Source organism: Desmodus rotundus, chromosome 1 (genome assembly GCF_022682495.2).
Source record: "Desmodus rotundus isolate HL8 chromosome 1, HLdesRot8A.1, whole genome shotgun sequence".
Lineage (NCBI taxonomy): Eukaryota > Metazoa > Chordata > Mammalia > Chiroptera > Phyllostomidae > Desmodus > Desmodus rotundus.
This window is the reverse complement of record NC_071387.1, coordinates 35,005,739-35,033,399: the sequence shown is the minus strand read 5'-3', so window position 1 is coordinate 35,033,399 and position 27,661 is coordinate 35,005,739. Positions and strand designations below refer to the sequence as shown.

At 37.0% G+C, this 27,661-nt stretch overlaps 1 protein-coding gene across 8 annotated transcripts in view; it reads right to left on the bottom strand.

Moving 5' to 3' along the window:
• AGTPBP1 (ATP/GTP binding carboxypeptidase 1) overlaps positions 1-27,661 on the bottom strand; it is a 155,202-nt gene that overhangs the window by 106,678 nt on the left and 20,863 nt on the right. For 7 of the 8 annotated variants that reach the window (XM_053923435.2, XM_053923446.2, XM_053923450.1 and 4 more), the window contains 3 exons: positions 11,664-11,788; positions 3,896-3,963; positions 43-106 (listed from right to left, as the gene is read on the bottom strand). In XM_053923435.2, coding sequence (XP_053779410.1) covers positions 43-106; positions 3,896-3,963; positions 11,664-11,788 — 257 coding nt within the window. The remainder of the gene's footprint in view (positions 1-42; positions 107-3,895; positions 3,964-11,663; positions 11,789-27,661) is intronic. The other variant, XM_053923448.1, reaches the window with a different exon arrangement.

Below are 27,661 nucleotides of genomic sequence, written 5' to 3'. Positions count from 1 at the left end.
TTTACAAACAGAAATTGAGACAAAAAAAAAAAAAACACTTACCAGCTGACACCAGCTCAACAAGAATGCTTAAGATATTAAGTGTAGTTTGAAGATCTTTCGTGTTCTGAAATAAAGAGTTTATTTGTTGTATTAAACCATTGTAAATTTGTAATTCCCAAACTTTTTTTCTTCCTGTTGGGAACTGTCCGTATTTTACAGGTGACCTTTCTAATTTCTCTAAGAACAAATGTTTTGGGTTTCTACTATTCTCACTCATCACTTCAGTCTCTTCTTCTTGCCCTTAAGAATTTTTGCAAATAATCTGACCTATCACTTTCATAGTATCAACAGTACTACAAGAGGAATTTGTCATGTGAACTCATCGTCTTCTCCCAAATAAACAATACAAACAAATGATTCAAAATATAAAAGGCACTACAATGTATATGTGGCGCCTACCCAGTCACCTAGCTCCCCTCTCAGAAGGCAACTGCATTATCGGATCTACGTATCTACCTAAGCATAATGTGCACACATAAAAGAAATCCACATACTGTAAACCGACGTGCACATATAGATTTATTTCTCCAAATACTGCCCCATATAGATATTGTTTCATACACTGACATTCTTACATATCAGCAGACAGTTTTTTCATTCTTTTTAAGGACTACCGGAAACATCCCATTACACGGCTAAGCCGTTGTTTATGTAACCACTGTTTATGTAAAAAATGAGACTTTTGAAAATCTTTTGCTATTAAAAAAATTGCAACGAAAACTACATACATTTACATGGGATTAATTACAGCTTTATGTGGGATAAATTACTGAAATTTCTGGGTCAAAGAATATCAGTATTTTGATGGGTATTACCAAATTCCTCTTCATAGAGCAATTTACACTCTAGCAACAATGTAAAGGAACAACTATTTCCCAAAGTCTGAACAACCAATCTAATAAAAAATGTTGAACATTGTACTTCATCATATTTCTCTTATTATAAGCAATGGCTGAATTTTAAAAAACCACACAGAGAACAGAGGCATGGCCTATTCAAGGAACTGCCTCACCCCTAGAGCAGAGAATTTTACAATGTCATACAGAAGAAAGTGGGAATTGCTGTGCCTCAGTAACTGGGTGGCACTCTTACTCTTCCTCTTTTCAAAAGGAAATGAGTGTTGTCTCTGTTTCAGCATTTTAGTTCACAGACTGATGGAACCAAAAAGCTCCATCCATATTAGATGGAGGACTGTACATAATGAGAGACCCTTGTTCTTAGCATTGGAGGTATTAACTGGACCATGGATTCATTGAGGAGTAATTTGGAATGAGAGGGATAGATGTTTGTTAAAGAGAGGGTAATGGAAAAAAATACAATAAAAAATGTTTTTTACAAAAAAGAAAAGAGTGGATTGTGGCAGCAATATTGCTCTGTGTTCAGCAAACTGATTTCATCTTCTTCCTAGATACAGAGCCAAACCACATTTTCCAGCCCTTTTGTATTGGGCTGGCCAAAAAGTTTGTTCGGGTTTGTCTGTAAGATGGCTCTCCTAGTGCTTAGCTGTCTTTAACTTCATTAAAAACAATTTTGTTAGATTGTATCGTGACAACTGTCATGTCAGCATGAATTTAAAACGAAACTTATCAAAACTGGGGAATTTGGGGATAGCCACGTTAATATTATAGATAGAAGAGAACACACAACATTTTCAGCATGTCATGCTTTATTATTTCAAGAAAGGTAAAAATGCAACTGAAATGCAAACAAGGTTTGTGCAGTGTGTGGAGAAGGTGCTGTGACTGACTGAACATGTCAAAAGTGGTTTGCAAAATGTCATGCTGCAGATCTCTCACTGGATGATGCTCTGTGGTCAAGCAGATCAGCTGAAGTTGACAGTGATCAAATCAAGACATTAACTGAGAACAATCAACGTTACGTCACATGGGAGACAGCTGACGCGCTCAAAATACCCAAATCAATAAAGTTATTGGTGAAAATGAAACATGTGCCTTTTATTTTAAGGAAAAAACTAAATGGACTTTTTGGCCAAACCAATAATTAAGTTCGAGCCATGTGACTGAGCTCAGGCTACTGTAACCTGAATGGAAGTTGCATTGTTATATCTCGGCCTTATCCAGACAAATCTCCCAAATGTAATTTGGTACCTCCCACCTCTGCTGACTGCAATAATACAGGACATGAGCGAGCGGGGGGAGTGGGGGGGGGGACGGGGGGGGCAGGGAGAGAACCACAGTGATGCTCAATCTTAAATGCAATTTGTGTTTCTTTTTCTGGGAACTGTCTGTTCATAACCTTTTAATATTTTCATATTGGGATGAGTTTCACTTATTAACTTGTGGAGGTTCTTTATATGTTAAAGAAATGATACAATTTGGACCCGGCTGCTGTGGCTCAGGTGGTTAGAGGATCGTCACATAAACAGAAAGGTCACGGATTGGATTCCTGTTCAGGGCACATGCCTAGGTGATGGGTTTGGTCCCTGGCTAGGGACATGTACAAGAGGCAAACGATCAATGATTCTCTCTCACATCTATGTTCCTCTCCCTTTCTCTGTCCCTCCCTTCCCCTCTCTCTAGAATCAATGGGCCTGTCCTCAGGTGAGGATTAAACAACAATTATACAAGTTGAATTATTTTCCCTGTTTGCAAGTGTCTGTTTTGCTTTTCCCCATGCACTTTTGTTAATGTAGTTAAATTATCAATCTTTTCTATTAGAGATGCTGTGTTTTACTTAGAAAAAGCCTTCCCTGTTGTAAAATTATTCATAAATTCCTCTCATTACTTCCACTAGTATTATGATTTTACTTTCCATGCTTAAACATTTGCTTGATATGGAATTTATTTTGGTGCAGGAAGTGAGGATCCAACATTATGCTTTTCTGCACGGCTACCAGTTTGTCCCAGCTCCACTTATTAGGTAATCGTTCTGTCCTTCCTTGGGCTGAAATGCTGCCTTCTGTGAAGTAGTACTAAATTCCCATAAGCATTTTAATTTAGTTTTGGATTTTTTTATTCTACTACACTAATGTCTACCAACTACTCACACATAATTTCTAAACTATCTGAATTACTGAAGTTTTATAATGTTCTGTGGTATTTAGTGGGGTTGGTACTTTTCAGAACCTCTCTTCTTTTTCAGAATCATCCTTCCTATTCTTGCTTATTATTTTCCCATTGCACTACAGAAACAAAACTGTTAGTATTTTTACTGAGATTGCTTTAAACTGACAGATCAACTCAGAATAACAGCTTTATTTCATTTTTGATAGGAAGTAACTCCTATCAACAAACATGAACTCACTCCTGTTCTTTGTTTCTAGTTCTATTGAGATATATTTTGATACATAATATTGTGTGGACATGAGGTGTACAATGGTACTTACCCCACGTTCTTAATACTGCACTGAATGAAATACAATGATTCTGACTACATCCTGCTGATTCACCCAAAACTTTTACACTGACACAGAAATTTAACTACTATAAATATAATACAGTTATTCAACCAATATATGTAGTAAATTAAATCACAAATACATACCAGCTGACATAGTAAAATAGATGAGAATTTCCAATACCAATCATTTATTTTAAGCTAAAGACTTATTTACAGCTAATGCTTTATTTCCTATTACCAATTAGAACAGCATGTAAAGATTTTAAAAAGTATATGTTTATCATGATAATCGTAGGGTAACATATGTAAGAGGTTTACCTAATATATTATTAGAAAGTTTATATCACCATGCTAAATGTTAAATTGAAACATAAAACAAACTTCCATTCATTGCCTATACCTCCAGGGTAAAAATTTTATACTTCGCTTATATTTTTTCTTCAGTATTAGTTGATATTAATAGTTACATAATTAAAGTCGTTAAGTGATTTACCTCTAATGTTGCCAGTAGAACTTCCACTCCTGTAGAACCTTTGGCTGTCATTTCTCTCCTTGTTTTTTCTGAGAAGTAGAAAAAAAAGAGTTTCTTCTCAAACATAAAATAAAGTCACATATACTTTTATTATACAGCTAACGTAGAATAAACAAGTCTGCACGGGTCTAGTAAACATTCTAAATTGGTTCTCACATGTTCCTCCCTCTGGTGTTGCTAGTTCTACTCTCTGGAGACTTCCAGTTCACGAGATCTTCTCTGCACTTCATCACAGCTCCCGTCAGGTACTAGGTGACTCCCTGTCTGTCCACCTGAAATCCTAAAGTCACTAACACGGTGCAGGTACCAGCGCTGGAGGTGGGAAAGGAGTGTAATGGCAGGCCTCTTTATCATCTGTATGACTAGAACTGGAAAACATTTCATCGAACTGGTGAAAACAGAAACCTAGTACCACTTTCAATGTTTTGGTTGAATTAATACTATTTTAAAATTCGGAATCTCAGAATAACAAAACTAGAGCTTTCCACAATTCTTCTCCTCTGATTAACAAAAGAAAGGTTGATCATAGGCCATCATTTAGGAAAGGAGCTAGTATTTACTACTGTGTTTATTTTACCACACTATGCCCATTTATGACTCACTGTAACCCTCTGGGAGGAAAACTACTCTTTTCATACATCAAAGTTTAAGTTCAGAGAGAAAAAACCTGCATAAAGTCATCAAGCAAGCAAGAGACCACGTGACCCAAAGGTGTTCCTGAACCCAGCGCTCACAGTCCTTCCTGATATAATGCACTTCCAAAAGGGTCACGGTAATCATTCTTTCAGCAAGACTGCTGCAGAAGATATTTGAGGCCCTTCTCCAACTTTTCACACCTAAATATCAGTGTCAGAAATTCTTTTAATACAGGATGACAATGCCATTCATTTCTCATTTTCAGATTTTTAAAAAGAGAGCACAACCTATTTTCAAAACAGCACATACACAATAAAGTTCAAGAGCCTGGTAGTACCGAATGTGTTCCATATGGGGATGGTCAAGGGACTTTAAGAGCAGATCAATGAGCGCTGAGGCCCTGATAAGGGGAGTCCCTCTTATAAGGGTACTGAAGTTCAGCAGGATACTTGAACTTCAGAACATTACACTTCTGCCCAAAGCAAATCCTGTTCAAACTTCCCTTGTGAATGAGCAAAGAGTTACAGGTGGTATAGTTTTGATACATACAAACTATACATCTCCAATTTCACAAGAACATGAAGCATGGGATGCTCAATACAAGTCACAAAAATCTCGGACTTGGTTGAAACTTAAAGAAATCATTAGATATCCACCTGAAAATTAAGTTACTCTAAATTAGAAGTTATTAAAGAGAGGGACTAATGTCCTACAGAGAGGCCAGAGTGTAATGTTATTATGACAACTATCAACATTTCCTACAATATAAATACGCTGGATGTTAGATTCATTTTTATTTTTGAACTAACAATCTCCTGATGTTGTGCATCATCACAGGTCCAGGTAACAGGACTTTGTAAAACTTACAAAAGCCTTTTGATCTCTCAAAATAGGAACTCCCATAAGGGATACGAAGATCTAAAACACTGTTTTTCCCTGATCCCTGTTGTCGCATTACTAATGCTTAAAAAGAATGACAACTGTGTGCAGCAATTTAAAAAAAAGGAAAAACATTAATGTTTGTAAAACCAAATTCCTCCTTTTTAAAAAGTATGATTTCCTCTGCCAACCCAACGTATCCTTCACCATTTTCCCCAACCCAGCTGCCTCCACCAAAGTATTAAGTTGTAAAACACAAAAATACTGTTTAAGTATCTACCACAATGCATCCTATTTTAAATAAGACCACTGATTCAATATTAAAGTCAAATCATTTTTCAGTATTAACGTCACATAAAATATTCCAAAGATTGAGATCCCCACTACTAACAAACCATTATGTTTTCACCTTCATGAAAATAAACAAGCAAAAAACAAAAAAATAAAACTCTTCTCCTTTTAAAACAGTACAGTGCAACCCCTAATTCCCCGTACCCTAACATCCGCCATCATCTAGTTTACACCCCACACCATGTAAACACGAGATGCTACACAGCTTTCTATTCCACTCTAAATTCTCTTGGTAGACTTCCACTTCTTGGGGATGATTCATTCCAACACATAGTTCCATCGTTTCTTGACCTTGTAACAACAAAATCCTTCCCCCATGCTCCAATTTATCAACTCGCTGAATTCTCAGACCTCAAACTGCTGTACCTCTATATTTTAACTTCTAATCTCCCACTTTCAGACCAGAGCCTCCTAACATCCCTATTCCTTTTACCTTTCTAAAGTTTATGTAAACCTCACTGTCACCCTCACTGAAACTTCTCATTCATCAAAAGTAGCACTGTTTTCCTAACCTGGATTCCAAGCTCCACTCCTTAGCCATCCCACTACAAACCCTTATGCAAAAGTAAAAGCTAAAATGTGCAGTCTCGACTCCTATATCACAGTAAAAATAATGCCACAGGAATTTCTTCTCCTAGTTTAATAGTGTCAGTACCAAAAATTCACCATTCCAATGTCATTTAGGAACACAAAATTGCTCCTTTCACTTAACTCACAGCCAACACCACACTCTTACGGCCCATAACAGCCCATAATTATTCCAAATTTGTCCCAGTCCTCAACCTCTAAACCTCTGTTCCCAACTCTCAGTACGTATATTTTCCTCAATGAGTTGAGGCAAAGTGACCACAGATGAAATCCTACAAACAATAACCAAAGTCCATACACTTACGTATCAAATCCTTGATAATCTCGTATTCCTTTCTCCAGTTTGGGGCGAGAGGGAGGAAGTGTCCTTCCTGCTATGTTCTGGATCTCATCCTTTTACCTACTCATGAGTCTCTACATGCATCCTATACTGACATACTGTTTTTTATTTTTCCACATATTTAACAAACCTCCCCCTCTATCTCCTTCTCTCCTTTCGTTCTCTGTGAGGCTCCTCCGACCAAGTGTCTATACTCCCTGTCATTACTTCTTTTGCCACTCACATTACAATATATTACAATCCTCCTTCTAATCCCATCACCTGAAAGTACTCTTGTTATGATCAATAACTTATTATCAAATCAAAAAGGTCTTTATTTTAACTAACCTCTGTGTTACTTAACATTGCTGACTACTGCTTCCTCTCTTAGTATTTTTTTAATAGAGTCCTTCTGAGTTCTTAAACCACTACATGCTTTCTTTAACACCTTCAATAATCAAAATGTCATATTTAACAGACAAGAATTTTAAAGCACCTATTATAATTATGATCAATTACAACAAGAAAAATAACCTCACAATCAATGAAAAGACAGAAAAGCACAGCAGGACACAGAAACCATCTATCAAAAAAATGCACATTTTAGAACAGAAAAATATAATTACTGAAATAATCAGAGAGATATAATGGCAGAATGCAAAGGAAAGAGGCAGTGAACTTGAAGATAGAAAAATAGAAATTATCAAGTCTGAATAAGAGTATTAAGCATGAGGCTCTTATGAAAAATACGAGCCCCAGAAGACCACTGAAACAATCTCCAAAAGTCTAACACATGTATAATTGCAGTCCCAGAAAAAAAGAGAATGAGTGGGTAAAAAAAATTTGAACCAAAAATTTCCCAAATTTGGTGAAAACACAAGTGTACAGATTCAAGAAGTTTGCAAATTCCAAGCAGGACAAATATTAAGAAAACTACACCCAAACTTTTCAAAACCAAAACTAAAGGAAAATTCTGAAATCAACCAGAGAAAAAAGATATATTACTTTCAGAAAAACAAAGATTCAAAAACAGCAGATGTCTCATTTGAAACTATGGAGACCATAAAATAGTGGAAGCACGCTTTATAGTAACGAAAGACAAAAACTGTAAACCCAGAATTCTGCATCAAGTAAAACTAGCCTTTAAGAAACAGGTAATATACACCCATTGTCAGAAAAGAAAAAAAAATCTTTCACAGCACACCTGCACTACTAGAAATGCCAAAGGAAATTCTATAGGCAAAAGGGAAATGACACCAGATCAAACTCACATCTTCGGAAAAGAATAAAGAGCTTCAGACTTAGTAAATAGCTGATAAATATAAAAACTTGTTTTTTCTTAATGTCTTTAAAATACACACAACTGTCTAAAGCAAAAATTGTTTTGTAGTGCTTATAACGTATATAGATGTGACACATAAAAGACTGTAGCCAAAAATGGTAAATATGAATGGATCTGTAAGATCCCAAGGCAGAAGCAAAGAATAAAAACAAAAAATGTACAAACCTAAGTCCAATCAACATTACAATAAATGTTAACAAAATAATTGCTAAAATGAAGAGGCAGAGAATGTTAAACCTCTGTCTGTAGAAGACACACTTTAGGTTCAAAGATACAAACAAGTTCAAAGAAAAAGAATGGGAAAAGTTATATAGCACGTAAACAACAACTGAAAAAAAGCTGGAGAGGCTATATGCTATTATCAAAAAAAAAATAAACATCAAAACAAAGAAAATCACCTGAGATAAAGAAGGATATTCCATAACGGTAAGAGGGCAAATTCATCAGGAGGACATAAAAATTACCATTGTGAATGCACTTAATCGTTTTCACGGGACCCTCTCAGAGCCACATACAAAATGCAGATAGTTCCCAGGACACAAATCTCAACTTCCTCCCTCCCTTCATTCAAAACTACTGAATTTTTCACTTTTCCCCCCTAACTGCTTTACAAGGCATAAAATCAAAAAGGTCTTCTCTGTTACTTAACATTGGTGACTACTGCTTCCTCTCTTGGCATTCTGGGTAAACAATAATTGTAACATTGTATTATTGGGTTTCTAACATGTATAAATATAACACATATGACAATAATAACAGTGAAAAGGAAACAGTGCTATACTAGAAGAAGGTTTCAACGTTTTACCAGAATTAAGTTAGTATTAATCTAAAGTCCACTGTAATACAATGCGTACTGTAATCCCTTCAGGAACCACTAAGAAAATAATTAAATTTTTTTAAGTTAAAAAAAAATTGATGCCCTGGCAGAGTAGTTCGGTTGGCTGGAGCGTCACCCTGACACAAGGTTGTGGGTGTAATACCCAGTCAGGGCACATATAAGAAACAACCAATGAATGCATAAATAAGGGGAACAATAAATGGATGTTTCTCTGTCTCTCTCTCTCTCTGTCTCTCTCTAAAATCAATAAATAAATTTAAAAACCAACAGAATGCACAAAAGAAGACAGTAAAGGATAAGAAAGGAATGTAAAATGGGGAAATCTTTCACTACTAAGTCATATTGTGTTGACTGGTTAATCCCAAGTACTGGGAACAGCCACTGTATTACACAACCCCAGGAAGCAACACTCAGGGGTTAGACTCCCCCGTGGAGCTGGCAGGGTGGAGAGACAGCAGTCTCTGGTAATGGCATGGCTGGGGGCCCTTTCAGCAGTTATGTTCGAGTAGGAGCTTCCAGGCTGTGATGGGAAGAGTCTACAGTAGTGGAAGCAGGGTACCCAAATGTTATCTATAGATGTGGGAGATGTTTTTTTTGTGTTGGTTTTTGTTTTGTTTTGAGGATAATACAGTGAATATACTTGGTACATCTATCTTTGCACTAATATGATGAACATCTTTGTACATCTTGCCTTAGTTGATAAGCACATTTCCAAAGGCTAGAATCTGGTACAGTGACTTTCTGAATTAAAAGGTGCAGGTATTTTAGATTTTGCTAGAAACAAATACAATCTATTAGAGACCTCGCCTGGGTTTGGGAGTTCTCAACACATGGGTTTAGAACTCCCAAAACACTCTCCTATGCAACCTCCTTTGCAACCCTCTAAACACATGGGTTGCATAGGAGGAAATTATCAAAAAAATTAAAGGTCTGTGGCCACAATGAAGGATTAATAGATACTAAGCTCCTGAACACAGTAAATACCTACTAAACATCTTACTTCAATGACCTGAACTTCCAAGATAATAAAATATAAAATTAAATATATTAAAATATTAACTGTGTGTTGAGAACTACCCTGCCTGGTTTCAGAAAATGTAACCCCCAAGGATAAGGCTAGGTAAAAAGACCCTGGGACCATAAGCCACTAAGGAGACAAAGCTTATCTCCCTGGCAGGGGCGCCACCACCTCTGCCCGCTTTACTTTACCATGCTTGGCCCAGGACAGATGACTGGTTAGCCAATGACGGGTAAGATTCCTCAAAGGAGGGATGACCTAAGAAGGCAAGGTCACGAAGAGGCCCTCAGGGAAGGGCTTAGGGGGCTACAGAAAGAGGAGATAATGGACCCTCACCCCTCGGCTTTGACATAGCCTGAGTCTTCATTCTGTCTGCAAGAAGTCTCCTAATTTCTTGGCTGCCATACTTCCCCTGCCTGACTTAAACCTGAAACAATGCTGGAGGTGGATACGCCCTGTGCTGGAAAGGGTGGATTCCCCAGGGCAATCAGGCCTAAGAAAGAATACATAAAATCCTATGAAACCTACTTTACTAATACCCTCAGTTTAAATGATATGGGCCCATGCATGAAATGAGTTTGTTCCCCAAAGTTTTATGGCCCTCTAACTATCTGACCCTGACTCAGAATAAGCCCTGGAGTTCTCTGAATGTTATCTATTATTTGATCATTTCTGCCAGACAATGATTGATGAGCTTTATATATACATGCCCTGTATTCCTATGCAAATTGAACCCAGTAAAAGCCCATTGAGGAACAGGTCTCTGGCTCTTCTCCCTTGAGAGATTGGTCACCATTCCTCCCTAAGCAGATCATGTCTTGGTAGACTTATTCTCATCCGGGCAGATGGTGGGCTCTGCAGGCAAAGCTCCCCCACAACTGTGAATTATCTGGATCTTAATTTTAACAAAATGCCTTCAGTGTCACTGTTAAATATTAAGGTAGCTGCTGTGTTACACTTATTTAAAAAAAGAAAACTCAGGTTTGTTTCCTTTTCTTTTTTTTATCAAGTACATGTTTTAGAATCTTAAATTCCTTTTTTTTTAGCATCAATTGAGAAATATTTCCTGGTATTAAACCATTTTACATTCCGGAGATAAGTGCTCTTCAGCAATGACATTTATCTCTTAATGTATAATTAGACTTAATTCACTAATACTTTATTTCGAATTTTTCACATTTATGTTCCTAAGTGTAAAGTCAATATTTTTCTCTTATACTCTATCAAGACTTTGATACCAGTGCAGTAAGTAATACTAGCTTCATGTAATAGAGATATCATTTATTGAACACTTCAAACATTCTTTTTACATGCTTCTCATATAAAACAAATAATAATAACATAATATCTTTTATCTCTATTTCAGAGATGGTACAACTAAGTCCTAGAGATTCAAAACTTTCCTAAGGTCATCCAGCCATTGAATGACAGAGCCTGCATCCAAAGTGGGAGCCACACTAATAGCCAATGTTCTGTGTTATCTGGCATATTTTGTCAATACCCTAAAACAAGTAGCACTGGAATTAGGTATTTGAATATTGACAGGGGAGAGGAACTCATACATAAGTAAAATCATCATTTTTTAGAAACAATGCTTTGAAGATTACTTTCTTTCACAGTTATTCCATGTTATACTTCTTGAGTGCATTTGAGAAAGCTCAATTTTTACAGAAAATCATCTATCAAAAGTTTAAACATTCTTAGCATCCGCTTTTAAAGAATTAAAAAACATTCCAAAAACAAGAGATGAAAGTTTACCTTGACTTTGAGCCAGATGAAGAATTTTCGATGTGACATATCTGGCAGTGTCTGATTCTGTAGATTCAGTACTGATCTTCTCCAGCTGAGCCAGGAGTCCGACAAGCCGAGAATTATTGTTAAGGCTAAAAAGAATATTACTTTAAATTAGGGCACATAAAGACCATTGTTTTTGCACTAAGTGAAATGGGAAGTTTACAAGCAGAAGAGTGATGCGCTCTGACTTGCCTTTCAAGGACACCCTTTGGCTGGTATACTGAGACTCAAGGAACAACTCCTCCTCTTGACCCCAGCCCTTCCTGCATGTTTAGTGTATCTGCTCCACCAATTATATTTCTTTCTCTGAGTCACCATCTTCTCCCCCTTTCAAATGGATCATACCCATCGGCACACAAATATGATCTAGGAGCTCCCACTAGCTACCCCATTTCTCTGCTATGTCCTGAAAGTCTGGATTTGCTCTATCCGTTTCCTCACATAATATTCACTTTCTCAAACTACTAGTTTGCCTTCTGCACCCTGAGGTCTTCCCAAAACCTCCTGGTTGCTTCTTTCCTCATCATACTATCTCAGCAATATCCAAATCAGATGGTGCCCTCTTTCTGAAAACACTTTCTTCTTTGGGCTTCAATGGCTCCACTCTCCTGGTGTTCTTCCTATCAGCACACTTTTTTAGATGTCCTCTAGCTGTTCTTCCTCTGACAAACCTCTGTCGGGGGTGTCCAACCTTTAGGCCTCTCTGGGCCACGCTGGAAGAACAAGAGTTGTCTTGGGTCCCATAAAAAATCCCATAATGTTTTAAGTAAATTTACTGTTTTGTGTCGGGCCACATTCACAGCCATCCTGAGACACCCCTGTGTCTAGACCCTGACGTCGCCCCCTACAGCTCTATCCCCAGCTCTCATCTCTTCACTCTCTCCCCTCTTCTGCCCTGAGTGACCTCATCTAACCCCCAGCTGTAATTATCATTTACATGCTGCCTGGCTCCCACATTCAACTCTACCCTCAGTTTCTGATAGTTTACCCAAGCTAACAAGCCCAACATAAAAAATATTGTTTTCTTCTCTCAGCCTATTCCTCTCCCAATCTTAACTTTCCCAAACTCACATGAAACCATCAGTTGTTCAAGACAAAAATATAGACCTCCTTTCCCACACACCAACCCAAAACCTGCTCCATCTCTACAATATCTCAAATCCATCTGCTTCCCTACCCATGTCTGCTAGTGCCTAAATCCAAGCAATCATCATCTCGCACTAGGAGATTACAGCCCCCTAACCAGTCTGCTTTCATTCCTGCTGCCCAATAATCCATTTCACAGTGAGGTTTTTTTTTCACTTTCTATTTTGCAATAATTATAAAGACTCACAGGAAATTGCGAAACTAGCACAGTGGTCCCTGACCTTTCACCTGGTTTCCTCAATGGTTAAATTTTACCTAACTATAGAACAGCAAAACCAAGAAACTGACACTGGAAAGTTCTCTGCCATGTTATCACCACATAGAATTGTGTAACCACACACCTAGTGAAGCTGCTATCCAGCTAAAAACCTTCAATCAATCCCATCAGACTTTAAGTAAAATCTTAGTTTTTTTATCACAGCTTAACAATCCCTACACCACCTGGACTCCACCTACCTCCAACACTTTATTTTTAGTGTTATGCACTGGGGTCCAGCCACAGTGGCTTTCTATCAGTTCCTAGAATACAGTAAGTTCTGCCCCAACCTCAAGGTCTTGCTGTCCTCTCAACATCAAGGGTGGTTTCTTCCAGCTCTCACGTGGCTGACTCCTTCTCCTTTCAGATCACTACCTGCAGATGTCCCCACTTCCCCATCAGCCCCTCCGCTTCCAATATTAACATGTACCCACAGACTTCATCACTATTTGAAATGATGTAAGCTCCATGAAGGTAGAGACCTTGCATGTCTTATTCTATACACCCAGTATTTTAAATATTCGCAGGCACAGAATAGGTAATACATAGCTATATTCTGGAATGAACAAAAATATCTGGAAACACATGGAAAACAGTGTATTCATTACATATTTTTCTGGTTAACAACCATGCCCAATGCTTCAAATTTGGAGGTACTTTACCTGAAAAGATATCTGGAGGTTGAAATACATGTATATATTGAGCATATATACCTAATAAACCACTTAAAGTAAAATAATATACCTAATATACCATTTCAAAAAAAATAATGCAGTATGTAATTTTTCAGATAGCACAGTACAGAAATGAAAATATGTATCAATATGTATAAATCTCCAAATGAAAACACAATCCAAAAACCTTTAAGGATATGTACAGTGCATCATTAACAGTTGTAAAACATATACACTGAATACAGTATATTCTTTAGTGTATTCTATAGTACATATACGTAAGAAAATATGTTTTTATAGAGAGAGAGACACACTTGGCAATGAACATCAAATTCAGATACGGGAGATTAACGTTATGAGACAATTGTACACATCACATTTTTATGTTTTATTTCTTGAGTGATTGGTACACAGGTGTTCATAATATTATGCTCTATCCTTTTGGCTTTCAGAAATATTTCATATCTTTAAATGAAAAATTCTGTAGTGAGGAAAATAAGTAACATTTTCATATTTCTTTTTCTTCCAATATATCAGAAGAGAGAAATGATTCCTTAAAACTGTTGCTGTAAATCTGAGTGCGTGAAAACAGCAACGTGGTGGGGAATCCCAAACACGAACAAAAGGAGACAAAACAGGACAGTGAAGCACCGCGCACCATCGCCCGGCCCCACACACTACCAACTCAGGGACAACGTCATCTCACACACACCCACTGCAGGCACGCACAGCCTGCTGGCCAATTCTGAAGCAAACCTCAGAGGGACCACTTCCTATATAAGCAATTGGCATTATCTATTTTCTAAAATAACAAATCTTTAAAATACATATAATGAAATATATATACCGTCAACTACAATAGCACCACTGTACCAAAAACAGTAACAATAGTCCTTTAATATAAAAATCTAGTTATAGTTCAAACTTCCCAAATTCACATTCTCTCATTTTCTTTAACAGTTAATTTGTACAAATCAGAAACCAAATGAGTTCTACACATTGTATTTGTCTTTTTTTTAATTTATGGTTGTTCAGTTACAGTTGTCCCCATTTTCCCCCATTATTCTCCCCTCCCCCCCCACCCCTCACTTCCCACATTCAATCACCCCCCCCCACCCGTTGTCTTTGTCCATGGGTCCTTTATACATGTTGCTTGACTTGACCCTTCCCCTTCTTTCCATTTGTCTTCTAATCTAGATGTTTCTTATCACTCTTTTTTTCCCCCCTCACAATTTATTTGTTAAAGAATCTTGGTGGTTTGTCCTATAGTTTCCAGTATTCTGGATTTTGCCAATTACACATCCATGGTAACACTAATATGTTTGTCTATCCTCCGCATTTTCTGTAAACTGATAGTTAAATTTAAAGCCTAATGTGGTTAAGGCCTGATCTGGTGGCATGAATTCTTTGTGTGTGGCACTGTAATCTTCCATAGGAAGCAGACACGACTGCAATATACGCAGTCACTGGGCACCACTGCCCAGACCCATTATTACATTACAGGTTGAAAACTGTGATACTCTATCATTCCATTCCTTCTTCATTTGCTAACTAGTATTACTCCAGAGAGAGAAAAGTCTCTTATTTGATTATCCGCAGGTTCAGTTCATCAAATAAAAGGAAAATGAATACTAGATTTTTTTTATTTATCTATATTTATCAATTTTCAGAAGAATGACTGCATTTCCTAAAATCCTCTCCAGATAACCAATGAAGTATTTTGGTTTCGTGTACCAGTAGGAACTTACATATTTAAACACATTTCATACGTTTTATCCAGGGTAGTTATCAATGTTCAAATTGCCCCATCTTTAATCAATGAAAGCCTCTTCAAGGTGGCTCCTCAGTCCTTTTGATATGATCCTAGTCGGTGACAGTTTCCTCCCTTTCTGATTCGATAAGACTGTTACTAGCCAGCAGTACTCAATGTACTCTACAAAACTTGGAGAGTAACTGAGACCCTTTCAGAAAATCTGCATGGTCAAAAAGTTTTTCATAAAAATATGAACACACTATTTGACAGTGTACTGACATTTGCACGGATGGCGTGAAGGCAAGGGGCTGGCACCATGACACAAATGAAGGCAGCGACGGCGAACTGTGCTGGTATCACCGTGCCTCAGCTAAACATGGGAATGCCAGTCTTACCCATGAGCATCCATCTCTTGAATATTCTGTATGAGCATAAACATTTCAAGTGTACACTGAAATAGGGTGGTTACCTTGGGGAAAGCACCATGTGACTGTTTCAAATGCAGGCTGAACTAGCCACTTTTTAACATAGAACATCATTTTTACTAAAAAAACAACAATGACTATTCAGACTGGGTTATTTTGCATAATTTTATGGAAATAATTTTTCAAAAAGTGAGTCAATTGTTTCTAGGAAACAAGTGTTTGATTTGTTCCCAATGATAAAATTGGAGCTTTCGAGCCAAAATGAGAATTTTGAACAACACAGATCTATCAAACATGACCTTGACAGCTCCCTGCTAACTTGAGAATTTTCTGATAAAAATCAATGGTGATATTAATAAATGTAATATTTTTAGAACATTTTCAAAGATAGACCACATGATAGGACACAAAACAAGCCTCAGCAAATTCAAGAAAATTGAAATTATATCAAGCATTTTCTATGACCACAAGGGCCTAAAACTAGAAACAAACCTCAAGGAAAAAACTCAAATTCATGGAGACTGAATAGCATGCTATTAATCAACGAACAGGTTAATAATGAAATCAAGGAAGGAATCAAAAAGTTTCTGGAAACAAATGAAAATGAACACACAACAGTCCAAAACTTATGGGACACAGCAAAGCCAGTCCTGAGAGGGAAGTTCATAGCAAAACAGGGTCACCTCAAAAAGACAGAAACATTTCAGTCAACCTAACCCTACATCTACAAGAAGTGGAGGAACAACAACAAAGCCCAGAGTGAGTAGAAGGAAGGAAATAACCAAGATCAGAGCAGAATTAACTGACATAGAGGCTGAAAGAACAATTCAAAGGATCAATAATTCCAGGAGCTGGTTCTTTGAAAAGATAAACAAAATTGACAAGCCTTTAACCAGCCTCGTCAAGAAAAAAAGAGAGAGGACCCAAATAAATAAAATCAGAAATGAAGAAGAGATTACAACTGATACCACAGAAATACAAAGGATTGTAAGAAATTACTACAAACAACTATATGCCAAGAAATTTGAAAACCTGGGAAAATGGACACATTTCTAGGAAAATATAATCTTCCAAAACTGAATCAAGAAGAAGCAGAAAGCCTGAACAGACAGATAACAGGTAGTGAAATTGAAGCAGTAATCAAAAACTCTCAGCACACAAAAGACCTGGACTGGATGGTTTCACAGGAGAATTTTACAAAACATTTAAGGAAGAACTAACCCCTATCCTTCTCAAACTATTCCAAAAAATCAAAGAAGAGGGAAGACTCCCAACTCTTTCTATGAGGCCAGTATCATCCTAATCCCAAAGACATGAGATAAAGACACAAGAAAGAAAGAAAACTACAGGCCAGTATCTCTGATGAACATAGACACGAAAATCCTCAACAAATATTGGCAAACTGCATCCAGCAATACATTAAAAAGATCAGACACCATGATCAGGTGGGATTCATTCCAGGGATGCAAGGATGGTACAATATTCACAAATCAATAAATGTAATACATCACATAAACAAAACAAAAGACAAAAATCACATGATCATATAAATAGATGCAGAAAAAAACATTTGATAAGGTAGAGTACCCATTTATGATAAAAACACTCAGCCAAGTGGGAGTAGGTGGAGCATACCTCAACATAATAAAGGTCATATATGAAAAACCTACAGCCAACATCATCCTCAGGCAAAAACTGAAAGTTTTCCCACTAAGGTCAGGAACAAGACAAGGGTGTCCTCTTTCACCACTTCTATTCAACATAGTATTGGAAGTTCTAGCCACAGCGATCAGACAAGAAAAAGAAATACAAAGCACCCAAATTGGAAAGGAGGAAACAAAACTGTCATTGTTTGCAGACGACATGATAGTGTACATAGAAAACCCTACAGATTCCAACAAAAAACTACTTGACCTAATAAGTGAATTTGGAAAACAGCTGGAGACAAAATCAATACTCAGAAATCGAAGGCATTTTTGTACACCAACAATGAAATATCAGAAACAGAAATCAGGGAAAAAATCCCATTTGCTACAGTAACAAGAAAAATAAACTACCTGGGAATAAACCTAACCAAAGAAGTAAAAGACCTGCATTCAGAAAACTACACAATGCTGAAGAAAGAAATTAAGAAAGACATAAATAAATGGAAGCATATACCGTGTTCATGGATTGGAAGAATTAATATTATCAAAATGTCCGTATTACCCAAAGCAATTTATAGATTCAATGCAATCCCTATAAAAATACCAATGACACATTTCACAGATATAGAACATTTCAAAAATTTATATGGAACCATAAATGACCCCAAATAGTCTCAGCAATTTTGAGAAAGAACAAAGTAGGAGGGATCACAATACCTGATATCAAACTATATTACAAGGCCACTGTAATCAAAACAGTTTGGTACTGGCATAAGAACAGACACATAGACCAATGGAACAGAATAGAGAGCCCAGAAATAAACCCAAGTCTCTATGGTCAATTAATATTGGACAAATGGAACAGGAGCATAAAATGGAGTAAAAATAGCCTCTTTAACAAATGGTACTGGAAGATCTGGACAGCTACATGTAAAAAAATGAAACTCAACCACCAACATACACCATACACAAAATTAAATTCAAGGTAGATAAAAGACTTAAATATAAGTCGTGACACTATAAAGTCCTAGAGAAGAACATAGAGAGGAAAATCTCAGATATTCCAGGCAGCAATATTTTCACTGACATGTCCCCTACAGCAAGAGATAAAAGGAAAGAATAAACAAATGGGACTTCATGAAATGAAAAAGGTTCTGCACGGCTAAAGAAAACATTAGCAAAATGAAAACGGAAACCAACTATATAGGAAAATATATTTGCCAATGCTACCTCAGTCATGGGTTTGATCTCAAAAATATATAAAGAACTCACACAACTTCACTCCAGGAAAACAAACAATCCAATTAAAAACTGGGCAAAGGACCTGAACAGACAGTTCTCCAAGGAGAATATACAGAGGGCCCAGACACATATGAAAGGATGCTCAGCATCACTAGCCATCAGAGAGATGCAAATTAAAACAACAATGAGATACCACTTCACACTGGTCACTATGGCTATCATAAACAAATCAAAAAACAACAAGTGCTGGCAAGGTGGTGGAGAAAAGGGAACCCCAGTACACTGCTGGTGGCAATGCAGACTGGTGCAGCCACTGTGGAAAACAGTATGGAATTTCCTCAGAAAACTGAAAGTGGAACTGACTTTTGACCCGGCAATTCCACTGCTGGGATTATACCCTAAGAATCCTGAAATACTAATTCAAAAGAACCTATGCACCCCAATGTTCATAGCAGCACAATTTACAATAGCCAAGTGCTGGAAGCAACCTAAGTGCCCATCAGTAAATGAGTGGATCAAAAAACTGTGTTACATTTATGAAATGTAATATTACATAATATTACAATGGAATACGCAATGGAATACTACACAGCAGAAAGAAAGAAGGAGCTCCTACCCTTTGCGTCAGCACGGATGGAACTGGAGAGCATTATGCTAAGTGAAATAAGCCAGGTGGTAAAAGACAAATGCCCTTTGATCTCAGCTGTAAGTGGAACCTAATCAACAAAACAAACAAGCAAGCAAAATATAACCACAGACATGGAAATAAAGAACAAACTGTCAGTAACCAGAGGAGAGGAGGGTGGGGGATAAGGAGGAAAAGAAGGGGAAGGGTCATCAAGGAACATGTATAAAGAACCCATGGGAGGGTTCTTTATACAGAATGTGGGAGATAGGGGTGGGTATGGCTAGGAAGAATAATGGGGAGAAAATGGAGAGAACTGTAATTGAACAACAATAAAAATATATACAAATTAATGTAATGTTTTAATACTGTGTAACAAAATGTGTCAATATTTAAAGGACCTGCATAACTCATGAAATCAATTATTTTCCAAATGGCCAACATGTGATGTTACAAATTCAGATATAAGTAAAAGAACCATTCAAAGTACAAGAGAGACCAATAAATTTTAATGTAGCAGAGAATAAAAAGTTCACTAATAGGTTTCAGATGCACAGCAATTAACTTTAAGAAACTACCACTTGCCAAGTTTTAGTGTAATATCAAAGAATATCCATTTCAATTTAAATTTCACATAATATGGCTTTATTTTGAAAGCACATTATCATTCAGAAGTGTTCATTCCTCATGTATAACTATTACTTTCTTTAATCACCTTTCTACTATTTCCAAATACTGAACACATAATTTTATTTTCCTCCATCGTAAATCAAAGGACAATTATACACAATTATCTGAAAAGTCCTTTTACTCAAATACTCCTTCTTTTTCCAATTACACACCTATGTGCACCCAGACTGTCTTCCTGTCCTAACACGAGAACATCACACACACCCTCTGTATGCACAACACACAGGGACACATGTATCACCAGAGACTGCACTCAGAAGCACGTAAGAACACCCAACTGTCTTCCATTAGGCTAAACGCTAAATTTTCAAAAATGTAATAAATCAATGCCATTCTTCTATTTGTTGAAAATATAGTTATTTTTAATACAGTTATTATGTATTGGGTTTATTATTTTTAAATGAATATTTTTTAATTTCTCAGTTTAATTTGTAATATGGTAAATATCAATAGATAAAATAACAAAAAACATCAACAAAAAACTTTTGAAAGTCTTCATTAACTTAAGAGCACAAAAAGATTCTGAGTCAAGCGAGTTCTTTTTGGGAGACCTAGTTCTTTTTGGTGAGAAATGGTACTAAGTTACCACAGTTCACATACTAGGGAAAATACATCTAAAAACAGTTCCATGATCCGTGTTTAAAAGAAATTTGCATTATGGAAACCAAAATTCAAAAGTGTAAAAATTGAGTGTGTTTTCCTAATTTTACTCAATTATTTTTCTCTTACTTTCAGTAGCTAATAAAACATCAATTTTAAAAATTCAAAAACATACAAAATACATGAGGCGTAACACATATCCATACCAAATTAAGAATATTTTGTCAATAACTCTTAAAATTTCAAAATTAAATCATACCACTATTAAAAAATTAAACTTTCCTCTAAGTTTCACCTAAGTGATTCTTATCTGAAATGATAGGTGGTGGATTAATATATTTTTTGAAGGAAGGCAAGCATGTGGAAATTCAGAACACAGGCAAGTCAATTTCCCTCTCTAGACTACTTTTTTCATCTAGAGAATAATAACAACTGAACAAAACATTCTAGCCACCACCGACTCAGCTCTAACTCCTTAAGGCCTTTGACACTAATGTTGAGAGAATCACAGGATGAACACCAGAGGGCAGCTCTACCATCTGAATAATTTTTAGATATTGATGAGAAAAAAAAAACCTATAGAGCTTTCCAATGAACAATTTGAGTTACACTGCAAAGCAGAAATTTTTTAAATAAAGAGATGTATCTTCCCTGTCTTACTTTATTTTTTAGATGAATCAAAATAAGGCTAAGACCAACCTCCAGAGGTTCCATTTATAATTTTAATTATTTTCTAGTGAGAAAATTATGAAATTAAAAATATGATCAATGTGAAACACTGTATCAAGTTAACTTTCAAATACATATTTTAAAGATATTATCACTCACATGTCTGTCTCACTACAGTGGTCTCCTACTGCTTTTGATTTCTTGGATATTACCAAAGTCCCAATGCTGTACAGACATTTTCTTTGCAAAAATACTTTCCCAAGCAAATGCAAGGGCTACTGAACCTGCTTTCAAATTATAGATGAATTTTATTACCTTTTTTACTTTAAAATATAAATTACCTTTAGGAAATAAAAGATGTTCTCATAAATAAGGTAAAAACATCTGACAGAAAAATTTCTATAAAAATATACTAAAGTTTTAGACTTAAATAGGACACATAAAAAATATTTTAATTTCAAGTATGGTTTTATTTCCAAAATGTACATTATCATCTTTCAGAAATGTTTCTCATTTATAACTCTTTTTTAACTTCCTTTTTTCTTTAATTATTTTTGCTTTAATCACATTTTTACTATTTCCCTGAAAATCCTGAACACACAACTTTATTCCCCTCCATCATAAATCAAAGGACATGAAAAATAGAAATATCATTATATTCTTTTGTAGAAATAGTTAAATATTTAAATACATAAGGAAAACAATATTCTAACTGGAAGAGAACAATACTTCTTTGACTATCTCTTATGCAACAATTAAATGCAATGAATTCTAGCTCAATGGAGAGTGGCAAGATAGCAGTGGAGTAGAATTTATCTCACAATGCCTCCCAGAACCAAGCTGAAAATAAAAATGAAGAGGGGAATATCCACCCAAAATAAACAACTGAAGACTACCTAAAGAGGAGATACTTAACCAAGGACAGGCAGAAATCACCTGGAGACAGGAAGAAAGGGTGGACCGTGAAAGGGGCCAACACCACCTTCACCGCCATTGGGCCAAGGTTGCCGCTGGGCTGTGGGAGCTTCCCCTGGAAAGTAGTGAATCCTGGACCTCATACCAGGCTCCCAAGCACAGAGCACCAATGCTGGGATCACCTGCCCACATAGCGTCTAGCAGTGAAAGGCCACGGGTTTTTTTGCCCACTTTAGAGAGACAGAGGCCACTAGAGGTAAAGGCACCTTTTTCTTTCTTTTTTCCCTTTCTTTTGTCCTAAGGGGCCAACGCACAGATTTCACATTCCCAGCCACTCACCTTGGGCTCGTGCAAAGGGAGGGCAGTAGAGTCTGGAGTCACAGGAGGAGAGTCTGAAGTGGAAAGCTTGGGGAGAGGAATGGGGGAATGGATGCTGGGTTCCCGGTGCTAGGATATGACACCATACCACAACACACATTTTTCTTGAGAAGAGCAAGGCCCCTCCCAGAGGAAAAAGATTTACCCCACCCTGTGGGAAACCAATTGCCCCCACCCTCTGGAACCTTGCTCCCAACACCCTGCATTATTTTTAATTTTTTTCTTTCTTTCTTACTTTCCCCCAACCTGCATCATAGGTGGACTCAGGGATGTTAAAGAATGGCTTTAGGGGACAGCCACTCCGTACATTTTCCCAGGAATCAAACTGGCACTTCCCCATCCCCAGAGAGCCTAGAAATGCCCTCCTGGTTTCTAGAAGACCCGAACTCTGGACCCTGGAAGCCCCACCTACTATCCTACTAGGGGCTTTGCCCTGCCAAGTTCAGGGAAAAAATCTGGGACAGACTCTGACTTGTGGGGATGGGGTAACACACCCCACCATCTTACCTGAAGTCTGAATAGAACTTCCCACAGGAGACCCAGGGTTCCCATCCTTCTGATTCCACCAGAATCCCCCTCAGAAACACAGGTCAGTGGCTAGACTAAGACCAAGGGCAGGACCACAAGCAGAGGCAGGTGGAGGCAGTTCCGGCAGTGCCTTTGGCTGTTAGTAGACCCACGCCTGGGTCCTGTGCTGATGAAAACCCAGACTTACAGAGCAGCAAGGCCCATCCCAGATGCAGCCAAATCCAGAGGATCAGTCACAAACTGTGCATTGCTCATATCTTTGAACAGCTGCCTAGAGCTAGATGTGGACAGCATCTGACATTGGCTTTCACCAGCTTCAGACAACATCAGAGTTGTATCCAGAGGGAGAACCCAGCAGGCAAGCACTAAACTCTGTTAAGATGAATTCCACTTTTATTTTTTGCATTATTTTCATTATTCATTCCTTAGCATAGTTTTTTATCATTTTGTCTTCAATTTTTTTATTTTTCTCTCTTTTCTTTCAAATCTCGTATTTTACTCTTCCCTTTCCTTACTCCATTTTGCCTTCTTCCTTCCTTTTCTTAATTTTTTAACTTTATTTTTTCCCTTTGTTGTTCTTTTGTGGTGATTCCTGTTTCTATTCCTTACTCTTAAGGTTTCTCTTCCCTCTATCCTCTCATACTCATTTTTCTTTCCTTCGGTCTTATCGTATTCTTGTTTTTCTTGTAATATTCTATTTATCTTTCCACTTTTATTATTCTCTGCTCTTTTATCATTGATTTTGCTGTTGCTGTTAGGCTTGTTGTTGCTTTTGTTTTGTTTTGTTTTTTGCTTGTGTGGGTTTTGTTTTCTGTGTTGTTTAGCTTTGTTCTGTCAGCACTGGTATACAAGCATAAAAGGCATGAATGGGGTCGAGCCTCTCAATGAGCCATCCACAGGGGAGGGCCACCAACAAACAGGCCAACAACAACAGAGACCAAAAACAACAGGAGAGCACACATAAGCCACACAAGGAGCATTCCTAGAGCATCCAGCTCCGGAGATGAAGGAGCCTGCACTGCTGAGTCCCACAGGACTCCTACCACACAAGGTCGACTACTGCCACACAGGTCACCACACGAAGCCAGAGAGTGAAATCAGATCTATCTAATATGTAGAAACAGACAGGAGAACAGCTAAAATGGGACAACAAAGAAACAACCCCCAAATGAGAGAAAAGGAGGAACCCCAAGAAAAAGAGCTAATTGAAATGGAGGCAAGCAATTTATCAGACATGGAGTTCAAAGTCATGGTTATAAGGATGCTCAAGGAACTTAGTGAGAATTACAAGGAACTTGGGAGGAAGTGCATCAGCCCACAAAAGGACAGAGAGACCATCAATAAGAAGCACTGTCTAAGATAAGGATCATTCTCAAAGATAGACCACATGGTAGGACGCAGAATAAGTCAACAAATTCAAGAAAATTAACATATCAAACATTTTCTTGGATCACAACAACATGAAACTCGAAATCAACCTAAGTAAAACCAGTTGGAAATGAAGAATGCACTATCTGAAATGAAGAATACACTAGAAGGAATTAAAAGCAGGCTAGAGGAAGCAAAGGATCAAATCAGTGAGTTAGAAGACAAGGTGGAAAAAAACACCCAATGAGAGCCACAAAAAGAAAAAAAGACTTAAAATGAAAAAGGATGGTTTAAGGTAACTCTCAGTTTCATTTTTAGCTTAATTCAGAAGTTAATGTAGGCCAAGACAGAAGTTCTCAACTTTAGAAGAAAACTCATACTACCTTTGTTGTACTCCTGAAAATGACTGGAGACACCCAAAGAGCAAACAGAACAAACAACATAAATGACCAGTACACTAAAAACTGCAAAATACTGCTGGAAGAAATGAAAGAAGATCATAAATAAAAGAGAATTACCATGTTCAAGGATAAGCAGACTCAATACTAAAATGTCAATTCTTTCCAAACTTATCTATAGAATCAAGGCAATCCCAATCAAAATCCCAGCAGGCTACTGTGCAGAAATTGTCAAACTGATGCAAAAATCCTATGGAAATGCAAAGGAACCTAGAACAGGGCGAACTTTGAAAATAAAGAACAAAGTTGGTGGACCCACACAAGTTCACGAGATCCATTATAAGCTACATTTATCCAGGCAGTAGGGTACCGTCAATAAGATAGGCATCTAGATCAGTGGAACAAAACAGGGTCCAAAAACACACCCACACATACATGGACAACTGATTTCTGACAAAGGTTCCAAGGCAATTCAGTGGAGAAAGGACAGTCATTCCAAAAATGGTGCTGGAACAACTAGATATGCCTATGCCAGAAAGAACTTCTATCCCTACCTCACACCATGTATAAAGCTTAACTGAGCATGGAGCACTGACCCAAATGTTAAAACTCTACAACTCCTAGAAGAAAACACTGGTAAACATGGGTTATGCATATATTAGTTACAGACAACTTTAAAAAGTATTATCTATAAAAGAACAAATAAATAAAATAGACATCACCTAATTTAAAAACTTCTGAACTTTAAAAGACATTGTTTAAAATACAAAAAGTCGAGACTGGGAGAAAATGTCTGCAAATCTATTAAAGGGATTATATGTATAATATATAAAAAAACTTCTAAAAGTCAATAATAAAAACAACAATACTTCAATTAAAACGGGAGAAAGATTCAGAAAGATACTTCACCAAGTAAGATATGCTAAAAGCAAGTAAGTGCATGAAAAGATGCTCAACACCATTAGTAATTATGGAAATTCAAGTTAAGAGCATAATGAGATACTAAAACACCCCTACTTGAATGGCTAGCTTTAAAAGAATGACCATAAGAATTTAAAAACTTAAGAAGAATGACCATACCAACTGCTGATGAGAATGTAAAAAACTAGAATTTTCATATACTGCTGGAAGGAGTATAAGATGCAATGTCTTTGGCAGTTTATTAGGTTGTTGGCAGTTGCCTAAAAAGAAACATAGACCTACTATGTTATTCATTCCAATCCTAGGTATTTGACCAAGAGAAAAGAAAGCATAAGGCCATATAAATACTACTACACGAATGCTCCCAACAGCGTTATTTGTAATAGCTAAAAACTGGAAACAACCCAAATGTCCAAAATATAAATAAGCATTGCAGTATATCTATCCAAGGAAATACTACTTAGTAATTTTAAAAAGTATGATTATAATTGATACACACTACAAGAGATGAATCTCAAAATAACTATGCTGGGTAAAAGAAGCCAGTCAGTCACCCCTATCTCCCACCTCCAAACCTCAAAAAGACATTCTGTATAATTCCATTTATACAGAGTTCTAAAACACAAACAAATCTATAGTGACAGGAAGCAGACCAGTGATTGCCTGGAGGGAGGGGTGGGGCAGGAAGGAAGGAGTACAAAAGAGCACCAGGAAACAAATGATGAATCTTGCAGTATTTTGATTGAGGGGATGTTTTCACAGGTATACATAGGCCAAATTTACCAAACTGTACTCTCTCTGTATTATTTGTTGTATGATAATTACACCTCAATAAAGCTGTTTAGAAAAATTATCGGTGGCTTTCAAAAGTACTTTTGGTATAGTGGATAAGACAGAAGCTAAACCAGAGTGGTTGAAGAGTGTGAAATGAGATGATAGACTATTTCAAATTTTTTGGCTTTTAAGGGAATCATATAAATTGGGGAGTAATAGGACAGGGTTTATAAACATTGGAAATCCCAGATCATTTTTAAATGGTAAGAAATAAAGGAGTTAAAGATTCAAAACAAAGAATAAATAATAATTAAAAGACCCTGAGAAGGAAGGAAGAAGGTGAAATCTAGAACAGAGGTAACAGCATTAGTCTTTGAGAAGAAAAGAGACACCCTCTGTTGGAATAAGTACCAGGAGGGTAAGCAGGGAATGGAATCAAATAAAAGCAGCATGTAAATTTGGTTTAAGAAATATGAGGATATGGAACACACAATACAATACACAGATGATGTATTACAGAATTGTACACTTGAAAGCTATATAATTTTATTAACCAATGTTACCCCAATAAATTCAATAAAAACATTTTTAAAAGTATTAGGATAATAGAGGTATTATCTCTAAATATCATGAGAGATGGTCATTTGCTGAGGGTGTATATCTGAAGATTTCAAAGGCTTGAAGGGTAAAGGAAGTATAGCCCTCACTGGCGTGGCTCAGCAGACTGAGTGCCAGCCTGCTAACCAAAGAGCTGCCGGCTCAGTTCCATGGCATATGCCTGGGTTGCGGGCCAGGTCTCCCTCCCTTCCCATCTCTCTAAAATTAAATACATATTTTTTAAAAAAAAAGAAAGTATAAAATTGTCATTATAAAACTTGGGAAAATGAACTTTCCTGAGAACCACAGTAATAAGATTGCTGGGCTCAGTTCAGGTTGCTAATCAGTAATTTTTAG